Source organism: Acanthaster planci, linkage group LG08 (genome assembly GCF_054643075.1).
Source record: "Acanthaster planci isolate LZ-2023a linkage group LG08, COTS_SCS, whole genome shotgun sequence".
Classification (NCBI taxonomy): domain Eukaryota; kingdom Metazoa; phylum Echinodermata; class Asteroidea; order Valvatida; family Acanthasteridae; genus Acanthaster; species Acanthaster planci.
The window spans coordinates 18,361,851-18,388,297 of NC_141784.1; the positions used below are offsets into that span (position 1 = coordinate 18,361,851).

The 26,447-nt window shown below is 41.4% G+C and overlaps 1 protein-coding gene across 3 annotated transcripts in view; it reads left to right on the top strand.

Annotated features, from left to right (window-relative positions):
* Positions 1-26,447, top strand: part of fer (FER tyrosine kinase) — a 40,139-nt gene that overhangs the window by 1,649 nt on the left and 12,043 nt on the right. For 2 of the 3 annotated variants that reach the window (XM_022244794.2, XM_022244793.2), the window contains exons 2-10: positions 8,535-8,768; positions 9,708-9,881; positions 12,513-12,609; positions 13,423-13,612; positions 14,129-14,266; positions 17,041-17,163; positions 23,006-23,137; positions 24,325-24,541; positions 25,402-25,473. In XM_022244794.2, coding sequence (XP_022100486.2) covers positions 8,535-8,768; positions 9,708-9,881; positions 12,513-12,609; positions 13,423-13,612; positions 14,129-14,266; positions 17,041-17,163; positions 23,006-23,137; positions 24,325-24,541; positions 25,402-25,473 — 1,377 coding nt within the window. Of the gene's footprint in view, positions 1-6,751; positions 6,928-8,534; positions 8,769-9,707; positions 9,882-12,512; positions 12,610-13,422; positions 13,613-14,128; positions 14,267-17,040; positions 17,164-23,005; positions 23,138-24,324; positions 24,542-25,401; positions 25,474-26,447 lie in introns of those variants that run through there. The other variant, XM_087140388.1, reaches the window with a different exon arrangement.

The window sequence follows — 26,447 nt, forward strand, 5'->3', positions numbered from 1 at the left end:
CTCCACTTGTTTTCTTCAGATTATCTCAATAAGGGTCAGCTACTGCAGAAGTGCTGAACAGACATGAATCTGAGACTGAAAAAAAAGTTCCAATTTTGTTAGAGAACTTACTTTTCTGGACTCCTCATAGACATTGTAGATGTGCACAACCACACAAGGGGGGTCAGGACTCACGATGCAACATGATTTTCTGTTGGGTTTCATTACCCTCCTCATTTGAAAATAAACATCTGATACCCTCTCAAGTCATAAAAATGCCAGCCTTCCATTTCTGTGATCTGAATTCAAATTCCATTGAGGCCAAAAAACATTGAGTCTTCAGAACCCAAGGGGGCAGCACGGACATCCGAGTTTCACAGTATTGCAGGTAGTAACCACATCGTGCCGATGAAAAGAACTGCAACGAGCACGTGTGTACGTACTGATCAAAGAAAAGATCATGTAAGCCGATCCTCGGACTGGCTGGTGCGTGCGTACGTCGCCATGGTTGCTGTTTTCACCGGCACGGTACCTGCCATTTTGCGAGAATCCCAGATGTCCATGTTACCCCACACTGCCTATTCAGTGGCTTTTCTAAAATATTCGCCATGGGGTTTAATTCTCATTTGTCACAAAATGAAGAGATAGTCATGGAAACAGTTACTGAAAATCCAACACGAAAGAGTGGTCACAGTGTGAAAAAACTTTTTATTGGAATTTTCGTAAACAACAATAACAACAAAGGAATGTCCAACTTGTGGCGAATCACCTCATACATGTACACGTACATGTATAGTATGTAATGTGCATGTTATGTCATGTTTGTACACTTCTTGCCAGAATTGTGCACATAGATGCACAACATATATTAGGCAATGCATACATGCTCAGTTGAATGATCCTCATAAACCTACCGGTACATGTACTGCACACAAGTACAATTTTAAATTCCACAAGGAAGTGGGAAGTTACAAATACGATTGTGACATATAGTATTGTACGTTTGTGTTGTCAAACCCACTTGTAAGTGCAATTAGTGTACCGCATACAAATTTCCGGAGTCCTTGAGAAAATGCATGTAATGAGGCAAGTCAGGGATGTCAACTACATACATGTACCCTTCTACAATTTTTCCCAAGTCAGGAAAAGGGACGGGGGGAAGAACTCTTTGTCCTGAATGACAATGCACATACATGTAGCTGTTTGAAAACTTAAGTTACGTATCTTTGATCTCATCAATTGCTTTCAACCATGTCAATCCATCGTACGGTACATGGCGCAGGTCCACACCATTACATGTAAATGCAAACTTTGCAGGATTCACAAATAACATTTCTTGCTTCATTTACCTTCAGGACAGTAACCTGGTAACATGTACATGTACATGTAGTTGCAAGAAATGATATACATGTACATACATGTACGTGTACGTACGTGTACCGGTACGTACATGTACAACACATGATGTTAAGTACCGGTACAGTATATAGTTTTCGGTAGATTTTGTCTTTACTTTTTTAAAGGATACATCAGTTTTGCCTTTAAAATGCTGGTACTTTTTGCCCATGTACATGTATGTGTACATGTACATTGTTATCATTATTATCATCAATAAGTGCTTCTGGTAATGAAACCAAGGATTCCTCAAAAGTGTCCTATCAGCACTGTAGCTCGCAAGCCTAAAGAAATCTGTAGAAAGGCGACAGTGAGAAGAAATTACAGTTGTTCAGGTGGGAAGAAAACCCCCAGAGGATTATTCTGGGTAAAACCACGTAATCAGACAGAGACTGGAAACCTAATCCAAATGTGGAACGAGTTGGGGAATCGAACCTGGACTGTGGAAGTGGAAGGCGAGGAAAGAACCACTTTGCCAACCTGACTCCCCAAGTGGTTTGGATCTCTGAACTACATGTAGGACCCGACATTGATATGATGGACTTGACATTACATGTACATCATGTATATGCAGACACAGGTGCAGTATACATGTACATGTAGTCAACCAATGCCAACAATGAAACAATGAAGTGTGTCAGTGAGTCTAGCGGCATGCCTGGAGCTCACCACAATTGTAGAGTTCCTTTTCAGTGCTCATAACTCGTCACCTTTTTATAATCTGTCTGTGGAACATGTACATGTACATAAATTTGTTCATACCAGTACATGTTTCACTTATGGCCACAATTTTGCTTTGCCTGTCAAAGCCCTTAGTCAGTCAGTTGTGTGGTGAGCTCCGAGTATGCCACCAGACTCACTCACACACTTCTTTCACAGTTGACATTGGTCATGTTGGTTGACTTCATGTACATGTACATATTTATTCTCCGCTGTGTCTGCATAATTTCAAGTCCATCATATCAGTTTGGAGTCCTAGTTCAGAGACCCTGGCCACTGGTACGAGGCACTAGAGTCCTGTCCAATTGGCAATGATTGGAGCACAGGATTAAAAAAGCTAATGGGTGTTACTGTGTTTGTACATGTACATGCTATATGACAGCAGGAGCAGATCGCTTGTACCGGTAAATGAACAAGTTCCAGTACAGGATGATTCAACGGCGCCCTCCTACAAAGTATGCACCAGCATATCAGGCTTTTCTTCAGAGAGTGTATTGAGTAATATGTAAAATGTCCAACAGGCAAATTTGCATATAACTCGTACACTGTACATAGTATTAAGTATCAGCCCTGCCATACCACAAAATTCATACATGTAGCTCATCTGTCCTTAAACACATACTAATGTACATGTATGTTTTGCAAATTTTCCAGTGTACTGCACACTGTGTGGTACATGTACAGTACACGTATCCACATGCTCATGCACTGAACGTGTATTCGGCCCAGGGGCCAATTTCATAGCACAAAATCTGCTTTTAAAAGCGCGAAAAAACCTTGCTTAATAAACAAAGGTTACCAGCTGAAGCTGAATGTGATTGTCATGCTAACCAAAAGACAGCTAAATACCATTCCAAAACAATATACATGTACATCACATGGAGTTTTGGCTGGTTACATGATTTATCAAGCAAGGTTTTTATTCGCTTACATGTAAGCAAATTTCGTGCTTTTAAAAGCAGCTCTGTGAAATTGGGCCCAGGCTATACGTACATGTATATACTGTACATTGTCGTACAAATCTTTTTTCTCTCCTCTGAAACCAGCTTTGCAGACTTAAAACTGTACCGTTGGTAGTCTGGTACTCATAAGTATGTACATGTACATGTACTGGTATTTAGTACTAGTACATGTATATGTACAGGTGTGGTACCATAGATGATAATTTCCCTCAGCACTGGCCAAACCTAGCATTTGATATGGTTCATGTACACATGTACCTGTGTGCACTGGTTCCAGGGTTCAGCATTCAAAGTTAAGCAAACAATTAATACAGATCCAATCAAGCATGGAGTTCTGTAAGCACGTCACAAGGTACATGTACGTGTGTACGTGTATGTATTGATACATGTACCCGGGTACAGCCTACAGTGTATGAAGTAAGGTTACCGGTGTGCATGTACCCGTAGGTGGGTTTTTTTGGTAGATTACCCGTGTGTGCGATTCACTGTGGGAAGGACAGGGTGTTTTTAATAATAGGCATTGTATGTATTTTCTGGTGTTGCACAGGATACATGTATAGTCCTTGTAAATTGCCCTAATATGGGCCATTCTAAAAGTGTTTTTTGGCATTTTTGTGTCCCTGTTATACTTGACTTGTGTCATTTGATATCATTGAAATTACATGTACCGGTGACTTTTGTTTGGCTGATACCAGTCATTTGCTGTTACTTCATTCCTGGAAGTTAACCTAACCAGACCTCTCAAGGATTGCTGGCCCTAACCTTCCCCATTCACCATGTTCACACAAAGTTAAACACGCATATAGGACTTTGTGCACAGAGGCTGTTGGACTTTGTTTTTCTGAGGTATGCCAAACCCAATGCAAAAGCCAGCTGTGATGGGCCTACTAGACCTATCCCACAGAATTAAAACTTTACTACTGTTTAATTCTGTGTGGTTGGGGAAGGTTAGGGTTAAAGAATTCTCACCTTATAAAGTCATTTGCCCAATGTGTAACAGGGATGAAAAAATGAATGTAGTTGGACCCCAAAATTATAAAGTGACCCAAATAAAATCAGAACTTGCTTGTGTTTGTTTTGTGTACAATGTACGTGCAGGGCATGACTCGTGTCAGCAGTTCTTATGTCAACAGTTTAGTTGAAACATACTTCTTCTTATTAAATTACATGCATGATTCATTACACATGTACATTTAAGGTGCCCGCTCTAACAGGAAATAGGTTATTTCCTCTAGTCCTTTTTATTGCTGGGGCCAGCAGCTGTATGAAGTGGCAGTAAGGAAAGCCAAATAGATATGCATGCATATCAAGAGAGTTGAGTTGTAAAATTGACTCTCATCTGAAAAACCTTTGAAAAAACTTTAATCATGACTTTAAAGCACAGGAAGAAATACGGTATCAAAATTAAAGTTGATATTGGGGGGTTTGTTCAGTACAGGTACGTGTACATGTACATTCATCAGTATAATTGGTACATATACCACACATGTACTACATGTACATATATATGTACTTTGGTCTAAAATATGGGGACACTGTCCACAGTCTCGATTCGTACACTTTCACGGGACTTATGCCAATGATGTGTCCATAAAGCAAAACTGTGGTGCCATCCCAGGAAGTACATGTAAGCCTCGATGTTATGTACATTGGTTTGTGTACAAAAAAGTCTTTCCTTTATTTTCCCTCTGTTGATTCATGGTTGTGTACCATTTGTGTACCAATACATATAAATGAGCAATCTACCCTTTCTGAGAAACTTTCAGTGAGAACTGGTAAATTCTTGGTTCCCGACTTGAACAGAAAACCTACGAGTATGCACTGAACAATGCCTTCCCTGGATGACATCACAAGAACGCCCTCAGTTGTCCAGGAGAGCACAGATCCATTTAATTTGAAATGCATGTACTTACAAAGTGCATTTTTCAATGCGTTTAACCAGGTAAGGTTAAAAATACATGTACCAGTATATGTACATGTATGGTACATGTAGTTAAAACTCATACATTGAAAAAAAGATTGAAAGAGAAGCCTTTTTTTGTGTCAAGTTACAGTACTTACATGTACATGAAGTACATGAAAAAAGCTCTTTTTGAGATGCCAACAAAAAAGGTCACAATGCCTTTTTTCCATTATTTTTTAAAACATAAAAAAAATATTTGGACTCTGTTTGTGAGGCCATTAGACCCAGCTGTTGGTTCCCTCAGGATCCACTGGTCAGCAGGCATGAAACTAAATTACTAGGACTTCATACTATTACTAGTATGATACATTGGCCATTTTTGGACAAAAGTCCAAAGGTAAAGTCCAAAAGGCAAATTCCATTTGGTGTGTTTAACGTGGTTTTTGTGCTGCACAAAAATGACATTTTGGAGTGAGGGTGAGTTCTCCATTGACCTTGGCATGCCAGTACACTACTAAGCCTATACCTTAAGTCCAATCTAGAAGTAAATTTGAAAAAATAAAATTGATATTTCTAGCACGTTTTGTTGACTTTTTTTTTTGAGGGGAGGGGGCCTACCCGGTAATGTCACACACTCTACTTATTTGCCACTCACTTGCACAACGCCAGTGATACGCAGAAAGGCAGTAAGATGTTTGGAAAGTTGGTTTTCCTTTCGTGACCTTTATCCAACTCCACTGGCATTTTTGAAAGGAAAGAGCTGGATTAGTGCTCCCAAATTCAACTGTACAGGAAACCAGCGGCAAATCCTTAAACATGTACTGAACATGTACATATAAGTTGCAAGGGGCATCAAGTTCTATATAAACTACTGCTGCGTACATGTACATGTAACATTGGCTGTCAGGACTCTACCTTCCTCAATCCAACAAAATCCTCCTAAAACTTCTGATGGAATTGGAATGGTCAGTGGGAGTGTTAGGGTGCATACGTGTACCTGGTATACATGTTTGTATGCAGAATCACAAGAATGAAAATTCAAATTGCATTATATCAAATGACTTTAAAACTAACTGCAGCTACCGTAACACTGCACTCTGCCACATGGGTGAAAAAGTTCCTTGCACCGCCCTCCATTTAGGGTACATTTACCAAACATCTTCCACTACTTTCTCCTGGGCATGCTGGGAGGGAGTATATTTACATAAAAAAAAATTCACATATGACTTGGAAGCTCAGTAATACATAATATGTCACAGATCTTGCGTACCGGCATTTCATGTTGGTCACTTGATGGGTGTCTTCCCTTTCTAAAACAACAAAATAGTTTTGGATCCACTCAACAAATACTGTAGCATCGTACAGGTAGGTGAGGCTATAAAGCTCCTTTTGATCTCAAATACTCATATTGTTTGTATTCATGTGTTGGTTTATTATGATTTAAACTCACCACGATCAGTGCTGTCATCTTGAAACTTCCCGCAAGACGTACATGTACACTTGCAAGGTACACGTGTGCGGTGCACATCTCGCAGGCAGACTTGACTGATTCATACCCGATTACTTCCCCGGACCTTTCCCCATCAAACCTGCCCCACCCATGTTTATTGAGCTTTTGATTGAATTGGCCCCCTCACCGATTGGAATGGTACATTCCCCCCTCCAAGTACGGCTCACGCAGGACGTACCGCCACCCTGCACGCATCAATGTTCTTACATGTAGCTTGCCAGCTCTGTAACAACCACACTGGAAATCATCCATTAGTGCAGTATATAGCCAGATCACAGTCGCTCGGGCTTCAGTCAGCTCAATCTTTAGACTACATTCTCCAAGAAACTTGATGAGCTGTTTGGACACACAGTCGGTCAGAAATCATGAGCAAACCAGTCTTGCACGTCCATCCTCAAACTGCCTTCAACCGAGAAGTGCGAACTTTTAGCAATACGGTTATAAAATGGAACAGGACGGTGAGTTATGTACATGTACATGTAGGCCTACGTGTATGCACTCATACACGTACACTTTAATATATTGTTTGAAATGAAGTGGGGACGAGTTTTCCCTTCTTAACTCCAGCAGGTTATTTTCCCTATAAGCTACATGTATCCAGCAACCAGTACACACATGTACTGTACATGTACATGTCAAAACAAATAGAGATGGTTAGAAATTATGAGCATGCATGCACAGCAGAAAGAAAAGTTGCCAGCTACATGTACATGTAAATTGCGATCACTATTTTGTGTGGTATACATGTATGTATTTTCACCTCCCTGACTCATCCTCCGTATATCCGCCATTATGAGATGCTCATTGGTTATGTAATGTGCCTACAAAAATGACCACACAATCTGCAACTTTTCTCTATTAAACCTTGTAAACGTGGACATGTGCTGTACATGTACATGTACTTGTCTACATGTACCTGTACTCACCGTAATTGACTGCTTGATGTACATGTACAATGTACATGTATGTATGTTCATGTACCGATTCTTGTATTACTGTATGTTGATGTGTTTGTGTGGATAATATGCTAATTGTTTTCTTTATAAATATACTAGCATGTACATGTACATGCATCTGTCAGTGAAAACCTTTTTGTATTTGCTCAGTCCAACCATGGTCTAACATCCAAATCTTAGTTACATGTATGTACTGGATAATTTTCTTCTCAGCTGGTAGTGCACAAAGATTAAAACTTACGTCAGAATTCTTCTTAACACTTACATGTACATGTACATGTACCTACTCCATACATGTACAGTGTACATGTACATACTGTACATCGTATGTGGTACAGGTAAACGCAGCAGTTTTAAGAAATGTGTGCAGGCCTCTTTTGCGGACAGGAATCATCACATTCATCCGTCTCATTCAGACATTCAGGAAAAGCAGCTTGCTGTACATGTAGCCTGTCAATATGTGCAGTGTAGGCCTACATGCGCCACATTCATGCAGGCAAATGTACATTTAATGTGTACAGAAAAAGTAAGGCACAGTACATGTTCTGCACCGACTGGAAGTATGTGTCATAGTCAGATGTCTAAAAATAAAAGGCTTATGTCCCCAGAGCTGAAACAAGACTTTCAGACCTGACTCTCAGGACCAAATATAGTGATGTACACAGTGATGGTTTCTCTTCGATTTGCACTGGTAGTACGTCAATAAACCTGTGTTTTTCTTGTTGTAACAAACACTTTGGTGAGAAAGTAAAAGTGATAATTTTTTCTAAGATTGTAAGATAAATGTGAGCATTATATTCTGCAGGTAGTTTCTGCTGATAATTAAGTGAAAACGTGTGTGTGAAAGAATCTTGCTATGTCAAGTAATACACCCACTAGAACTCGATGACTTGGGCTGTGTTTAGTCTGGTGAGAAGAGCGTGTATACGTGCATGTGCAGATCCGGAGGTATTTCTTCAAGGAAAAGGTACCAAGTCTATGACTGAATGGTAAGGAAGGGGAAACCTGCGTACTACAGTACTCACACTGATCAAACAGTCCAAATCAAAACGGTTGTCATTGCAAGAAGTAGAGCGTGTGGTAGCATTTATTTCTCATGTTGCCCACAGGTCCGAGGGGCCAGTCGCATGGGCTTCGGCACCGACCTCCAGGACAAGACGGCACACGATGCCATCCTGCGGCTGAACGACCAAGAGCTGAAGCTGATGGAGACGCTGAAGCGGGTGGTACAGCACAAGATCAAGGCAGACAAAGAATATGCCACGTCGCTGGGGCTTATCAGTGGGCTGGCCAGCCGGTTTGAGGAGGACCAGCAGATACGACACAAAGGCTGTACAGTCAAGGTGAGACTTAATGGGTACACGCTCAAGAGATGGATTAGATTCTGCTGTCATCAAAATGTATGTACACGTATGATGTCTGTAATGGCCCTCTAACTTTTTTTGCTATACCAGTATTTACATGTACTAGCACCGGTACATGTACAGAACCTTGACAAAATTGCATTGTAAGTTGTGAAACAATGAGGCCCTAGCACTAGGAGCGAAACGCAGTGTCATGATTGCGTCCATCACAAGTCATCCAGCTGTAGTCTGTAAAGTCACAAGGTATTCAAATGAACCGTGACTGCATTACTTTGCGTCTTAGTTAAACCTTGTTGCATATGAATGGCCTTTTGAAAGGACTTTTGTGTAAACTTGTTGAGGGACATACATGTACGTTTGTGACTGTGAAAAGACTTGCGATTTTTTCCTCTGCAATACTGCCGACAGGTTTGATACAAGCCAGGGTTGTTACAAGTGCACAAATGTACATGTATGTATAATAACCGTCTGACAGTGCAGCACCTGGTCTCAGTATTGTTATTTGGATTACCCGACACCCCTGCAGATTCTGAAAACAACTTTTCAATGAAAAGGAAGCACAGCTTTTCAATCCGTTTCAAAAACTTTATTTTTTATTGCACTCAAAGGATGCATCCTATACAACTTCAGTTTCTTTGCCTCAGAACATATTACGTACATACATGTACACGTACATACTGTACGTGTACATGTACATTTATTATGGCATCATGCATATTATGTAAAATTCTTGGCAGTTTGCTGTTGAATCAGGTGGCAAAGAAATCCAGCTGTTTCCAGGCTCGTATTTCCTGAAATTTTATGCATTTCTATTCACACGGTGTGAAGGCAGGGCATTCAGAAGATGTCCAGGAATCCCCTAGAGCCTCACTTGCCATTGATTGGTCTGTGCTTTTCTCATAATCTTGGCTCCTCCAGGCATGGAGCACCATTATAAAAGAAACGGATGCAGTGAGCAAGCTCATCAGACAACATGCCGACGAGATGAACGCAGCCATTGTGGACAAGCTGAGCACCATGATCAAAGATAAAATTGACCTGAAAAAGCAATATGTTCAGGAACGTACAAAGATCGACACAGATTATATGAAGGTAGGAAAGTGCGCAAAATAAAGTTCCCAGTCATTTTTTTTTTACTTTTAATGTAAACACAGATGGTGAGTGCAGTGCTGTTTAATACATGTACACATGTTCTAGTTTACCCTGGTAACTTAATCGTTGCCTTTAACAAGTTCTTGTAAGTACACTGCACATGTACATGCAGTAAAACTGTGCGTTCAGTAAATTTGGCAATTTCTGACTGGGTTCTGTGAAAAAATGCCTTATCTTTTGTGCACACTTTAACGTACATGTATGTATTTTTGAGTTTCTTTTGTAAATCCTTTGGAAACAGTTTATCTACTAAGTATGCAAATGGAAAATCAGTTTTAAGACAGTAGGGTGAGAGTCACAGATGTAATGGAAGTAGATACATGTACCTGTATGTGGTCATCTGTGTGTACGGGCTCTACATTTACATGTACCCCGCCTCTCCCAGTAGCACTCGTGTGTTTTCTGTTTCTTTATGTGTGTGGATACCTCCGGAAAAAGTGCGCATTGAAATGAAACAAGGACAGATGTGATGATGACATACACATGCCGGTATTAGAAAGTGATGAGTTATTTCCTCCGAGAGCCAGCAATTTTTATTTTTGTGGTCCAGGACTGGTGATGCCTGAAACCTGGGCAGCTTGGGGTGATTATCTGCAAGGGTCTTTGATGAGAAAAGTGGCAAGCTTGGAATATGCATGCAGCCACTGACGAGGACACGACTTCAGGCATTCATCAAATGCCAACGGCATGTGTTACAACAGTGGAAGTCTTTCCGGTCCTCTTGCACACCTGCTAATTTAGTGCCCCAAATGATCATGTCGTCAAAGAGCGTAAGCGCTTAGGCCCTTTTGCTGGGAAGCATGATCACTGCAAAAATAACTTTTCCCGGCAAAAGGACGAAAGTCTGCAACTATTGTATTTTAATGAAATATGAAGATTTCTTGGCAAAAAATTTAACAAAAAAATGCCCAAGTCCTTTAACAAGCTGTTCAAAGGTTGCTTTTTGTACAGCCCAGGTTGATTTTGTAGTAAATTATACCCGTTTTTACTAAATAAAGAGAGTGTATTTCTTACGCCCTTTTGGTGGGAACATTTTTTCTGCTGTGACCATGCTTCCCTTCGAAAGGGCGTAAGTGTGCTTACGCCCTTCTGCCGGGCACCGGACGATGTCTACTTACATATATTATACATGTACATGAACAATACGCTGTACTGTTAAAGTTACCCGACATGATGACATGATGACACAGGAATAGACTAGGCTGTCGTTGTGCCAACCCAGCCCACCATGAAGAGTGTGCATCCTTCCAGACTGTGCAACTGTGGAATTCCTCTCTCGACCACTTTTTGAAGAGGCTTGTTAAAGTCGTAACACACTCGAGCACGGGCAGGCAAAGTGGAGATACCGGTAGGGCGAAGTGGGGGTGGGGCGAAGTGGAGATGGGGCGAAGTGGAGATGGGACAAATACTCTGCACCACAAGCCCATGAACAATTGTGGATGTGGTGCGTTGACCAAAATGGATGTTACAGTGTACATGTATATGTACATGTAGTTAAAAAGCGTCCTGTATCATTTTTATGAGCCAAGACCATAACCAGAGAATATGAAACCAGAAGAGTAACGTTTAACATGTCTAAAACTCTTGAAATGTGTTTTAGTGACCACAATAGCACACATTGTGAAAAAAAAAGTTACAACACCTAATCACAAAACCTGCTTACCAAAGTTCACTAACAAGACAATTTGTTTCAGGCTCAACGAGTCACTGACACCCTGCAATGGGTGTAGGCTTTCAACAGGTGCTGTACAAACATGTCAAGGCCTCCCAACTGGTTCCTTCATTTTTCCCTGTGCACCTGTTTGATTTTGTTTGAAGAAATGGGGAGACTGCTCAGTCACTCCATTTTCCTGGAAATCCCCTGGCCCATATTTGCCATTGCTGTACACTATGGAGTGGGGAAGTTGGAGAGGGCATTAGTTATAGTAAAACCTGTCCACTTGAAGTCAGTAATTATTGGTGATTACATACATGTACGTGTACATGTACCTCTGTGTACAACTGTACATGTGTTTGCTTACTGTAAACCCATGAAATTTATGATCATTTCCAAAACTGCCAGTATATTTCCTGTCCAAAGGAAATGGCAGTTACATGCAACTGTAAATGTTGAATCATTTGCAATATGTGCACTGAGTGTACTAAACATACTCAAGTGTGTAGCAAAAGTGAGCCTGCAATTCTTGCCTTCCCAGATCCTTCAAAATCCACTTGGAAGTTTGAAGAATTTTGTAAGACAGAGGAGGATAGAGCCCTCCATTTGTACTTCAATGCGTGACATCATGCTTTACAACATGTATAATGTGCCTCAAGTGCAAAGAAAGTGTCACTGGTCATCTTTCATGCAGAGTGGAGTATTAAAAGTTACAGTTAAGATAATGACTCTGTATACTGACATGCTCACTGAACACCTGTGATGAACATTTCTAATTACTGACAAGTGCACCTGTACGTTTGCCTACAGTTGTGAGTCATTTGTGTGAGCACATCCTATCCTGTTCAATTATGGCACACATGTGTAAGTAACCACAGAGTTTCATAACTTTGCCGACATGATTTTGCTATCCTCAGGTCAAAAGTGAAGTCAAAGACTGCTTTGTAAGGTATCAGAAGGCGGCGAAGGATGCTAAAGAGGCCAAGGCCAAGTACGAAGAGACCGTCGTCAAAGGTCAGGCATCACGCAATCCAGCCTGGGGTTGTACCTCAACCGCTCTGTCATTAACTCGACTGATGACCACAACTCACCAAAACACTGTCTGCGTATAATTTCATTTGATTGTTCCTGGATTCTATGGCTGGCCAACGTATTTTTTCTCCCGCATAATTATATTAGTGATGTAGGAGTGTTCAAAAACACGTCAAGAAGAGTTGAACAGGAAATATTGCCGGCTGTTGTACAGTATCTGTATATACATTCTGGCCAGCATTTGTGCCTTTGAGAGAGGTAAAGTCCAAAGTTACTTTTCTGGTGCAAACACTTATTTGGGTCATTCCATGAGGTTGGGGCACAATTAGTGACGTGTCAATTGCTAATGGGTTCCATAAAAATTAAAAAAAAAAAAAATATGCACAAATGCCCACAGTCACTGGTGAGCATGTATTTTTTATATGGAACTCAAACATGCACAGGTTCAGTGTGTACACAGTAGATTGCCAGCACAAAATGACCCAGGGTCTTTTTTGCAGTCCTCTTCACTACATTTGGTTTACTGCACAATTATGCACATGAAACAGTGAAGCACAGTTGGTGGGCAGCACAAAAGTGCAATCTGATATTCCTGTGAGGGACTGTTGGTGCAGTGCACAACACAACACAGCTATGCTTCTTTGAGGTGTTCACCAAATGACCCAAAGAGTGACTTCAGCACAGGAGGGTTAAAGACAGGTGTACATGTCGATTAGTAAATTGATTCAAACCAAACCATTTAGCTCGTTTAAGAGTGTAATTTAATGGTGGGTTGTGTGTTGCTCCTTTTCCCAGGCAAGCCAAAAGACATTGAGAAAGCCAAAGAGCGCTTCAAGAAGACAGTACTGAAGCTGCATGTGGCCCACAATGAGTACGTCCTGTCGCTGAAGGCAGCCACGCTGCACCAGGAACACTACAGGACCAGCATCTTGCCCAGGCTGCTGGAGTGTCTGCAGCAGTCGCAGGAGAGCCAGATAGCTCAGGTGTAAGTGGGCAATCCCTTTCTCTCTCCCAGGGGGTGCATTGGAACCAAAAGGCGGCCAACTGAATTGTTACAAATTGCACCTCGGTTCAAAGATAGTAACGGCGCTAAACTCTGCCATGAGGTCAATCTGTTCGGCATGCTGGGAGAAATGAACGTCGGTTTTTAAAAATGTTTCAAGTGACACATCTTTGGAGTGAAAAAGTTTCCTGCCAGGAAAGTTTTCTGCACACTTTACTGCCAGCCGTGTCACCTATAAGGGGTTACCATGAAATTTGCCCCTGAAGGCAAATTCTATCAAGTTTACAATGTACGTGTACATGTACAAATGTAAGCAGCTCGTTAATGAATTCCCGATACTATCCAACCCTTTTAATGAGCAATAATGATGGGTACCCAGTCCCAATGGCACACCTTTGCAAGTAATCATTAATGTACTCCTGACTGAAATATTGCCTCCACCAGCCAATGTTTTTTTAGACAAGAAGTTATACTAGTTCTGTTCTTGTTCATTTGCAGCAAGCAGACAATGTCAGAGCTTTCTAACCTGTCCAGTACCTGCACCGGGGACTTTGTCGCGAGTCAGAATGCTATCATGCGGAGCATAGCCGAGCTCCGCCCAGACATCGAGTACTCGAACTTTGTCGAAAATCACAAGTAAGATAACTCTGAAATTTTAAATCAAGCAATGCTGAGAATATACATGTACGGTACACAGAAGTTATTTCACAACACAGATCTACACTTACATTTACCTGTACATATGGTGTACATTTACATGTGCATAACAGCTGTTAGCAGTTTCGTTTGAATTGGTTTTTGAAAGCTGTACATACCGGAGTAACTGGCAGTGTTCAGACCTACATGTACCCTACATGCATGTCCATTAACCTTGATTAATGAGGAAACAAAGTGATAGTGAATTTACGAAAGAAAAAAAGGAAACACAGCGGACTGTATACCATTGTGACCTTCAGATAACTCAGTAGGTAACAGCGTATTTATCTGATTATGGATGTGGATCATGAGTTTACAAACAAAGCAAGTGCTGAAACAAGTAAACATCTTAACTTGCAACATTCCCGTATTGCTGCCTTCAAGGAAAGCTCCCACCTGCTCTTCAGCACATTGCCCTAAAACCCTCATTTAATCAACCAGGAAATTTGCACTTGTGGTATTAGGCCATGATTGTTGTGCACATTTTTGTTCTTGAGCTTTTGCAGGCCAGTTCAATTGTCTTGGTGTTATGTAGTTTCACTCCTCGTCAGCGTAGTTTAGCTTCCTGTGGTGTTAGTGGGCAAGTACAGTTGTCTGTATCCACATGTACTTCACAATTTGCCAGAAACATAAATGTACGTCAATACTTTTCTTTTCTGTGTCCTGTATTGTTTTTTTAGCTGTTCAGGAGGCACTTTCCAAACCTGACTCACCTTTTGTACACATGCAGTCAACAATCCACAAACCTTTCAATGTGTTAGGTACTGCAAACGGTGTGTTGAACATTAATGCCCAGTGCATGTGTGGAACATTAAAAGTTATCATTTCCTGTTTTTCCAACCACGCTCACTCTACCTATGCACACACAAGGATCCATCTATTTGTTGCTAAAGTGGGTGGAAATGTTGACTGTTGTCATTTGCACTGCATATGCCATTTCACCGAAGAGGTTTTTTTTAATACACGTGTAGGGTTACATATATATGCACTATTGTCATGCTGATACATACATGTATGTCTACGTGCACAATTTATGTTAGAGTTCATTTGGGGTACACATAAATCTTTTGCAGTTAGCTGATTTGACAATCAATTTGTATGTTGTTATTTCAACTTCTGAAAGGAATGACAAAATGTAAATACCCTTAGGAGAAAGAGTTTCCTGGAACAGAACATCAGCAGTGCATGTTTGTCTACCTTGTTGGAGTTGTTGGCCCCTAATAGCGGTCTTTCATAATGCTTCATATGACTGGGCCTCATGCAGGAATGCTAACTCTCCAACATGCATAGAGTCATATATTTTCACACCCAAGTTGGTTTGATTCAAGGCTCTTGCGGTAAAGCATCCTCCACTTCCCTTGCTTGTGTAGCTAGTGCCCGGTTTCTTTTTTCAATTTCAGGACACCTGCTGTTCGAGGTAGCACTTTGTTGTATAGCAAAAACTACATGTATTTCTGGGGGTAGACACAATGCACGCCCGCAGTTGTATTGTATGATCCTTCATCTTGCATGTAGTAATCTGTTCTTGCTGATCTTCACTGGCTCCCAGTTCAATCTAGAATTGTTTTCAAAATCTTACTTCTGGTCTTCAAAACACTCCATGCTGACTGTCCTGAATACTTGTCACAGCTCATCACTGTTCGTACTGAGTCTCGCTACTGTCTTCGTAGTTCTGACCAGAGTAACGGTATTCTTCTTCGATATCCACCCATTCATAGTAGGACCATGGAGGAAGGTCCTACCATGGAGGTCCTCCATGGTCTAGGTGATCAGTCCTTTTTACATGCTGCCCCATATCTGTGGAATCAACTCCCAGTTCAGGTGCGAAATGCCACAAGTTTAGACCGTTTTAAGGCACTGCTAAAACTCATCTGTTTAAGATCGCTTTTGAGCTGTGATGTGTGTTTATCAGTATTTTAATGAATTGTATTGGTTTGCACTCTTTTGTGATGGCTTTAATTTATTTTGTTTTAATATCTGTGTGTAATCGTTTTTGTTAATGTTTTTAGTGATTCTATGTCTTTCGAATTCTGATGAAATTTTAATATTACACAAGTTTATTTTTATGTCATTGGTTGTACAGCGCATTCGAATATTTTTAAATAGAATTTGCGCTTGATAATGGTACCCGGTTTGGCAAGGTGTACCCGGAATGGGTGCTTGGCACAGTGACATCTCAATTGCCTGCGGTAGCGGTACCTTGCCTCTGTCTTTGTCACCAGTGAGGCGTTACAGTACATGTACATGGAGCCTTCAACTACATGTACAATGTACCTGCTGGTTTCCATCCTATGGCAATACTGATCCTCAGAAAGTTACTGGTACAAACTGGTTTTCAGCCCCCCAATTCACTCCATCAGGCACCGCAGTTGATGTTGTTACCGGTGCTTGCAAATTAGCGGCTTCGCTTGAAGGAAGGTGGTGTACAGTCAGGTGGACCAACCATGGGCTAAATGTGCTCAAAATGAGAGCTTATTGGGGCAGAATTCAGTCACATACTGCAGGAAAACCTATCGGCTCAGATTCTGCAGGCCTACATGACAATGTACATTATTCTACCCTCATCTGTCCCCTCTCCCGCCACTGTCTATCCCACCCCTTTTGTCGCCCAGCCCTCTCTTTCCCACTATTCCTCCATCCTCAATATAACCAGAACACAAGACAAAAAGGAACTGTGCTAACCGGTCCTTAATTCCTCGTGGCCTCTGTTGCAGAGTCGAATCACCCGCTCGGGAGTACTTTGAGTTTGATGCCAGCATCATGGAGGAGTTCTCTGACGGTTTAGAGGCAAACACCATTGTCGTTGACAACCTCACCCTGGAGTCAGTCCAGCACACGTGAGTCTCCACTTACATTGTAGTCACAAGTCATTTTAACCAAGTCACGTCTGATCACAAGTCATTTGTCCTCGAGTAAAGTCAGTACTAGTCCGAGTCATTTTTTTGTTTTGTTTTCGAGACATCTTAAGTCTGGTTACCTGGCACTTATGTTGACATCCTGTATTAATGATGTGGCCTGTGATAGCTGTGTAAAGCAGGTACCAGTATGATACATGCATCTGCCCAATGTTTCCCGTCATAAAATGTTTACAGGCCTGCATGTACATGTTGTTAGGAAAGTCATCATGGAAACAGGTAGGTTTGCTTTGCCCAGAAAAAGTCAACCTTTTTTGGCAGAGACAAATGTTTCCTTGGATTTATGTTAACAAAAGTTCGCTGTGGGAGGGAGTCAGTTTTGTTCAAGTATCAAGTGGTAATTCCGGTCACAAGTCATGCTCGTTCCAAATCAAGTCATCTTAAGTCAAAAGAATAACATGAACCAGAGACTGATTGCCCAAGTGAAGTCATCAACACTGCTTGAGTGCACCCCATGTGCCTGTATGTTGGGTACACTCTGAAAATGTGCCTGACAAAAATTTTGCAGATTGAACAACTCATTGTCTTGTTTTAGAAAAGCACATGTTGCATACTTTTTTTGGTTTTGCAGATATGAAACTAAACTTTGCTAATATCTTGAATGCTGCCTGTACATATACACCAAGTGAATGCCTTTTCTGGGGCAGGTCTCATACATGTATTGTTATTTTTTGTGGCGTGTTCCTTCCTTACTTGATCGTGAATTCAAGAACATATAACGTTCCCTCTCGCACATTGTATTTGTATGTATTCAGTTATCTTCATTTGTTGGTACTCCCCTTAAATTTCCTGATGTGTCCGAGGATCGAGTGAGGAATTCCCGTAAGCACTCACATCCTCTTTGTTCTATTTATAACCTTACCACTCATTCCCAAATCCCGTCAAGCCAGGTTTGCAGCATGTAAACTGAAGTACACGATACCAAATGTCTGCGTGGGGTGAAAGCGATAAACTGGACATGTACAATACATTTAACATGAATAAATAACTCTGTAGTTTTACATTAAATGACTCATGACTGACTTCAGTCAAGAACTTAGGCACCAAGTCAAAATAGAAACGGTTCATGAAGTGGGAAACGATACATAAACGATAAGCTCCTTACCCGCTTCAGAGTAAAGCGGGCAACGATATCACTACCTGAATGCTTGTGGTTCGATGAACACCACTCCTGGGTGATGTTTTCTAACAATAGAGAGCTTTAAGGAATACTCTCCATTGTGGCTGGTGGTTGAGTCATTAGAGCTGTTTATCAACAGCTGGGACCCCAGCCCATTGATATGTCAACAATTAGGGGGGGGGGTTGGGGATGGGTTTATACTACCGTTTACATGGATAAGGATTTTTTTCCTTCAGTTTGCCACGCTACCCTTGCCAACATTAGTGGACTTTTCTTATATCACTTTTTAGATTGATTTTGAAGTCCTGTGATTGTTGCATCTATAATCTTCTCCATTTACTCTATTGTCTAATCCAATTATTGACAAATCTGTGATGTGGAAATCACTGCCTGACAGTGCTAGATTTTGGGAAAGAAAACTACAGATCTTAATTCAGTGACACGAGACTTATGCACATAGGTCTGCTGACTCTGAAGGAGTTAGTCTTTTGTTAAGAGATTAATTGCTTCCCCTTCTCAATAAGCTGTGCTAAGCCTGTGGATGAACTGGCCCAATTTACACAACAAAGCCGATGCACAATAACCATTCCTGGTAAGCTGGGAGTCAGGGCTTTTGTACCAAGGTGGGGGAGATGGTAGTATGCATCAAAGGGGTTGCCGCATAGCCAATTCTCTTTCGGGAAACGGTGTCTTGCAACCATTGCCCGCTTGCAGTTGAATCGGGCAACGGTTTGAAAGGGGATTAAGGGCAACCATTTCCCGTTTGGTCAACCGTTTCTATTTTGACTTGGCGCCTTACTGAGGTTCTTGTGCTCCAGTACATTACATGCATGCATGGCTGCTTTGCTTAGCTTCCCCTCGACACCAAAACTGCTCTTACCTTTATATTTTTCCTTACAACGTCTTCTGCTCTGGTGGAAAATTCTGCATGTCACTGCAGCTTCTTGCTCATTGCATTGCCTAGGGGAGGCGGGGGGGGGAACAGAAGGCATTTTGTGAAGTCGTCAACCGTTTTTGGACTCTAGAAAACTTGTCAACTTTGAAAACCTTTCTGTAAACTCCGGGCATTTTTTGGTTTTGTTTTGCTTGTCACAAGTTACTTCATAACTAGATGTAAAAGGAAGGAAGTTTTACCAAAAATGTGCCACGCCATGCTCGTATGGTGTGTTAGCGTTCACCTCTTTTAGGGTGTCACGCCTTTCCCCGGGTTCTCCCGCCCCCATCCTCTTTGGAAATAATGGTTCCACCACAGAGAGGCATTTGTGATACAGTTTATCGCAGGAAAATGCTTTAACATCGTGCACTTTTCATTAATCAGCATTTCGTTTGCATTTATGAGGACTCGGCAGCTGTACGCGGACAGTTGGCGTACAGTACAGTAGCAGTTGGCGGACGTGCCCAATTGAAGGTTGAATATTAGATTTATAAGTTTATGAATGAATGGTGAACTGCAGGATGGCATTTTAATTTGGTTTAACATAAACAATGGACACTCGATGGTGCCTCAAACAACACAATAAATTTGATCTCCTTACAAAAACAGTACGGTACACAAATAAAGCACTCAGGATATTGGCCATGAAGTCAGAAAAAAAATGGTCCATATGAGACAAACTCTTGGTGATGCGTTACATTGTGTATTTCTCCCGTTAGTTGCAAACAATGCTCACTTACATGTACACATACACGCATGTGCACATATAGGTACGGTACATGGACATGTATGGTGCATGTATCTTAGCTTGAGAAGAGGAATGGACCGGTAACATGCAAACATGTACATGTACCTGTGTCCTGCATTGTACAGTGTACATGCACAGGTACATTCCCAGCATGGAGGAGACATTGTTTTCTCACATACATGTAACAAGGATTTACATTACATTATTCCACGTGCTGCATGTACATGTAGTACCTGAAACAGCCCGGACATACACTGTACATGGGTACATGTACATGTGCATCACTTGTACGTCATCAAGGGTCCGAGGCAATGCAAATTTTTTTTTGCTACCGTACGAGCCCTTGAAAACACACCCTTTTTGTTTCATTGTGTTGTATTTTTAATTTTTACTTTACTGCGTGTATATGATCAGGTGTTTTGGTGCTTTTTTTATTTTATGAAATTTCCATGTTTATGTGCAAAACTGTGAGGCATTTCACAATGTTGACCGAAGGACCTATACACTGAGCAGTGTCTTCTCTGATTGGTGGAAAGGTAAAAGCGCCCTCTGTTTTCTGAAAAAAAACCCTGGCTTTTCAATGCACTTAACCCGCAAATGATGTGAAATTGCTTTTATGTACTGGTACATATGTAGATGTTCCTGTATGTACCGGTACACGTACATGACGAAGGGCACGTGTATGAAAGTGCACAAAAAGTGCAGCTAAGAAAACTTCATCATCCGGATCCTTTAACTCCAATTCCATTATTTGTTTAAACACACATGTATGTGCATGTACCGGTACACGTACATGCTTGATGGATGGTTGCTAATACATACCATTCCCAACAGGATGTGCGGTGTATTTATACTTGTGCATGTACATGCACCCATTCACACACCCGCTCCGTTGTGGGTTGTGGCCAAAAGAAATGTTGTGATCAAGATGAAGCAGGATTATGCATGTGCTGTGTCATTCAGATAGGCTTGTGAAAACATTTCCTTCCTCGTTGCAAGCAAGCAGAGTGGAACACTCTTCCCCTGCTTTTGCTTCAGGTGCTAATTGCCGTACAGGGCATTTGTATTGTCGGGCTTGATCATTCAGATGAGCTGCAGCTCCACCTGACTTTCTGAATGCCCCGTCCTTTCTGAATGCCCCGGTGTGCCCCTCTCACATCTTGATGACAAATGGTTGCCATTGACCTGAGAGGGAGTTAATCGAATTAGGCCAAAGTGGAACAGGAAGTGGAGAGTGGTCAAGTCTCTTAGATTCCAACAGGTTCCGTAATATACATGCATACCCAGTATGTGTGCACGCATGGTTCCATGCCTCTGCCTTGCCTGAATACCAGCAGTTTCAAACCTAATTGGGAAGGGGTTGCTAGATATCGTTTCCGGAGTGTCAGCTTTGCAAAAAGGCTGTTCCTTTTTTCTTTTTTTTTGGTTCCTCCCCCGTTTTGTCATTGAACCCTGGCTTTTGTGGAGTTTGGTGTTTGGTTTATGATGTTTGTAGGGCTGTGTCTATTCAAATGTTGTACTTTTTTCAAAATCAAATATTCAAAGGTACAAAATGAATTGAATAAAGGCATGGAAAATTCTGTGATTTGGTTACAAGGTTGCTCTCAAAGAGCTTGAATATTTTAAAGTTGACTAATGCTTGTATACCCAACAATAAGGCAAAAAAATAGTTTTTCTTTCACTTCACTTGTATTTGTTATTTTTACTTTCTGCTGTGTGAGATCTCTTTTGGACTGAGCGAATGGATCACCAATTAAGACTGAACATTCCCAACCTCCTTTAGTTACAGGACAAGCCCCTGCCTCGAAACGTGATTTAGGTGTACACTGCACGTACGGCGTACATGTACGTGTATACACATCTACTTTGTTCCTGCTTTTGTGGCAAGTTGATGCCACCAAATATTTCAATATTCATTCATTTGAAGTAACTTAGCCTTAGGTATTTGTATTGTACTGTACAAACAAGGAAAAGACTTTGTGGGCAGCCATTCAAAAGTAACCTTTCTCATATTACCAAACTGTACATTGTCCCTGTAACCATGGTAACAATTGCAGTTTCGCTTTTTGATAATGGACTTTCCTTGGCAATATTAAAGGTAACAAAATCACAGAACTGGAGAGGGGGAAATGGCTGATTGAAGGTTGGGGTTGAAGCATTGGTCAGTCCACCAGATGTTTTCTGTGGAGGACAATCCCCTTGAGACACGCACATGGCTTGGTCTTTAACTTCATAGGAAAAAAAAACTGTTCTAAAAGTCAGTAAAATTGCCGCGCTGTTCTCGTGAAGATAGTCATTCACAGTTGCATTCACTGAACAGATACGACTCTGTACATCCATAAAAATTTCAGTTTCAAGTTTTTAAACAGTGTACCTGTACATATATCAGACATTGAGAATCAAATATGTAAAGAAACAAAACCACGAAACAGAAAAAAAATCAGCCCAATAGAGTCCAATATTGGTTGTATATGTACGATAGATGTAGAATGCACCCACGTTATCTGGTTTTGACCTCACTTTTTGTTTCTTTTTTTTTTTGGCCTCGTACATCATGCAGAGCTCAGGCTGTGGTGAAACTGCTGTCTCCTTTGCTAAACTTGGAATTCCTAAACTTTATAGCAAGTTGAAAGTTTTCTTGCTATGGAATTAAGTCTCTGAATGTTCCTACATGTACAAGTACAGTATTGAAGGTACCGAACGTTACTTATGAGTGAAAATGTATTGTCTATTAAGGAAGCCGGAGAAATGAATGCTGTACAAGTTTACGTTGTCTTTGAGATCAATAACGTGCCACTTGCTAGATTGAAATCCAAGTCACAGAGAGGGAACACGACAAAACACCCCTACACCAACCCGTCTCCCTTGCTCTACAAACCAGACTGGAAAATGGTTTTTAAAAAAATAACACATAAATGATAACCATCCTAATATTGATATCTCCTGTCATTCCTATTTTCAGGAAAACATCTCTCTCCGAAAGCCTGGATGAAGTTCGCCAGACCCTGATCAGCAAGAAACAGGAACTGCAGGGGCTGGATGAAGAGATCCGGACCATCCAGCCATCACCCACAGACGAGGCAGTCCTACTTGAGTAAGAGGCCGGCGTTTGTCGCCATTTTATTCGCAGCACTGGGCAAGTTACGTACCTAGCGCATGTGCAGTGAAGTTGAAGTGCAAACCGGTGTCAGGTCATTGGGCAAAATAGCAAAAATAAAAGTGAAAATAGTCGTTTAGTAGTGACATAATGTTTTTCAGGCATTTTTCTCATAACTGTTCCTCTCTGCACTGTGCTATTAAAAACTTTTTATGGCAACCAATGATACGACCAGCCTCGATAGGCTGGTTGCAAATAGTTGACTAGACTAGGCCAACCATCATCAACTGGCTTGCGTTCAGAATTAGTCAAACCATGGTTAACTGTGGTCCTTGATCCAAGTTGCTCACTGTAGCATAGGCCTTAGTTGCCAAAAAAGACACTCGCAGTATTAAGCCTCAAACAACCCGGAGTTCTGCTTGAAAAAGACAGAACTGCTTCACACAGGACGGGGCATTTCAGTGTGTGATCCTTTCTTATTCTCTGGTGTGCCGCTGAAGTCCAGGCGGCTAGTTCTTGACACGAGGTTCTTATTCTCCCACTCGGAACACCAGGTATACAACCCTTGAACACAGTTCTTGGAACAAGATCGCATACCACCTCCTCGTCGGGGTTTTGCATGAAGATATGGAAACGCAGAGGATTTTTTATTTTTGAAGAGCCACAAAAATAGCAAGCATAGATAACAAAGCTGAAGACGATGGAAAAGTTTAACAAAATTGACACTGATAATTTCCCCAACATAGAAACTAATGTTCCTTTTAAGTAGGAAAGAATGCAACCTGGAAATTCAAACATTAAACCTTGAAACAGTGAATGGATGCCTCCATGTTGCTTGTTCCTGGCATTTAAGCAGCCGACGCACGAATAACAAGTCGAGCTATTTATGAACATGCGGGAACAAACTGCACAGGCTCGGCCACAGATTCTGAGTTTAACACAAACAGTGACACTAAGTGAGGAGCAGGGTTCAGTGCAAAACAAATTGGTCACCCAGCAAATGCCACATTATTTCTGGGCTGTCAAACGTGTGTGTTGCTGAGCCTCCAGGCATGACCATTAGAAATGATTTTCCAAGCTATGATACCCCCCCCAAAAAACAAATACAACTCTCCCTTTGAAGGGTACCCCAATTAAAATGGTTTAAACATTAGTTTTACGATTAATTCTTTGATGATTGTCAGCTTGCTGTCGAAGCAGAAGATGTATCGGGATGTCTCCCGGGAAATCCAGGACCTGAAGTGCCAGGAGGCCAAGCTGAACGCCCAGTTCACCATGCTCGACCAGAAGCTGCCGGCCGAGGGAGAGGAGGACAGTCTGCCCCCAGGCATTGACCTCCCGGACACGCCCATGGTCAACTCCAGCACCATGAAATCAGGCACATTGCCTGCCCAGCCTGGGGTAATTATCATTTTAATGTACAGTACATGCATGCAGGTAATTCCACAAAATAGGGGTCCATTTTTTTCATGCCCCTGTCACATCTGACATGTGATTTTGTAAGTTCAGAACACAGTTTCTAATTTCCAAGAGTGATGAATTAATGCAAATTACCTGCCAAACAAATAATAATAGTTTGAAATCAATTCCGGTGATATCTACGTGTCAAATAACAAAGGTCAGATGTAACAGGGACACAAAAATGTCACACTTTTGGACCCCTAATTTGTAGAATTACCCATATTCATAGTGAATACGAAGATCGTGCATTTGAGAAAATGCATGAAATTGTCACATTATGCCAGATATACGTTTAGCCCTACTGTAGGACAGTTTTGCTCCGTGCATGGGTTTTACAATCTTCTGTAACTTTTTATGGCATAAAATCCTGATGTAAGATACATGTATGTACATGTACATGTATGCGTTTGTAGAATTCAGCCGTTATGCTATTTGACACCTACACCACACTGTACATGAACATGTGTTCTGTATTTTTTGACCCACCGTGATGTAGGCATTTGTCAATTCTTTCACATATATCCTGTCAGTCATATGTCCTGTTGGTCCACTTGTCTGCCCATATGTGGAATGTCATAACCCGTCACATCACAAGGTAGTTTATCAGTAAGAGGGAGGTGACAGGTGACAGAGGATTGGGGGGGTCATTGCCACATTTTTAGTCGGTTAGACCGTGACTTTGACTGCACTGCATGACTTGTCATTGACTTTGGATGATGTGGGATTTTTAAGATTGTCTTTTTGAAACGTTTGGAATAGAGTTAATCGACAGTCTCCTTGTCCTCTGCATCTTGCAACAGGATAAGAAGGAAAAGAAAATGCACATGGGTCGGGTGACAGGCTTCTTCAAGCGAGGCCAGGACTCCAGTGAGGTAAGACCATGCAACATTCAACAACATGACATACCCAGAGGTGACAATGAGGGAGGATGGAGTAGTGGTTACTAATGGCGTAATGTACACATATGGACTGGCAGTAAGGTCACTTTTATGCATATCTGTGTGCCTCAAAGGACTGCAGGGGACCAGTGAAGGGTTCTGAATCCCCCGAGGTCAAAGATCAAGGGAAATGAAGACCCTCTTCTGGTCATTCAGTGGTCTAAGGGGGGCGCAGATGTGCACGAGTGACCTCACTGCCAGTCCATGTAATATAAAAGAAACCTTTCGGGGTTTTTAACTGAACTGTTTTACTTCAACCATACATCTAAACAGAAATTTAACATGCAGTTTGATGACTGAAGGGACGCTTTCAGTTTGCCTAGATGCAGTGTTTGAATTGTTCTTTACTTTTATTGTTATATGAGGGCATTGTCACCTGTCAAAATTTTCAAGTAATCATGCCTAACTGGGCACTGTTCACTGGAATTCATGCACAAAGTGTCTTGGCACCTGTCCAGTTTACACCGTCACAAAATTCATGCCATAGCCTAATTAGGGAACCACACATGACTGCATGTTAGCCAACTAAGACAAAGAACCAGCCATTGTGAGAAAAGTGTTATAGTCTTTTTTTAAAACACATTGCCTGGAAATTCTATCTCTGGAACGAGTGAAGTGGCATTCACTATTTTATATCGTTGCTTACCATGGGAAAAGAACTATGTAATGGCCGTCTTGTTCTGAAAAGTACGAGTACATGAACACCGACAGCAACGAGAGTTTATGCATCTACCGTACAATGTGTGTGCACCTTGGTCCATTGTAGTCTAGAAGTGTTTTTCTTAGGAAACATACATGTAGGCTACCGGCTAGAATGCCGTGCGACGTGTATTGCGTGCTACTTTTCTCTGATTTTTACGGGGCGCATCACAATGGTAAACTTGCTGAAAAAGGATATTTTCTGCACA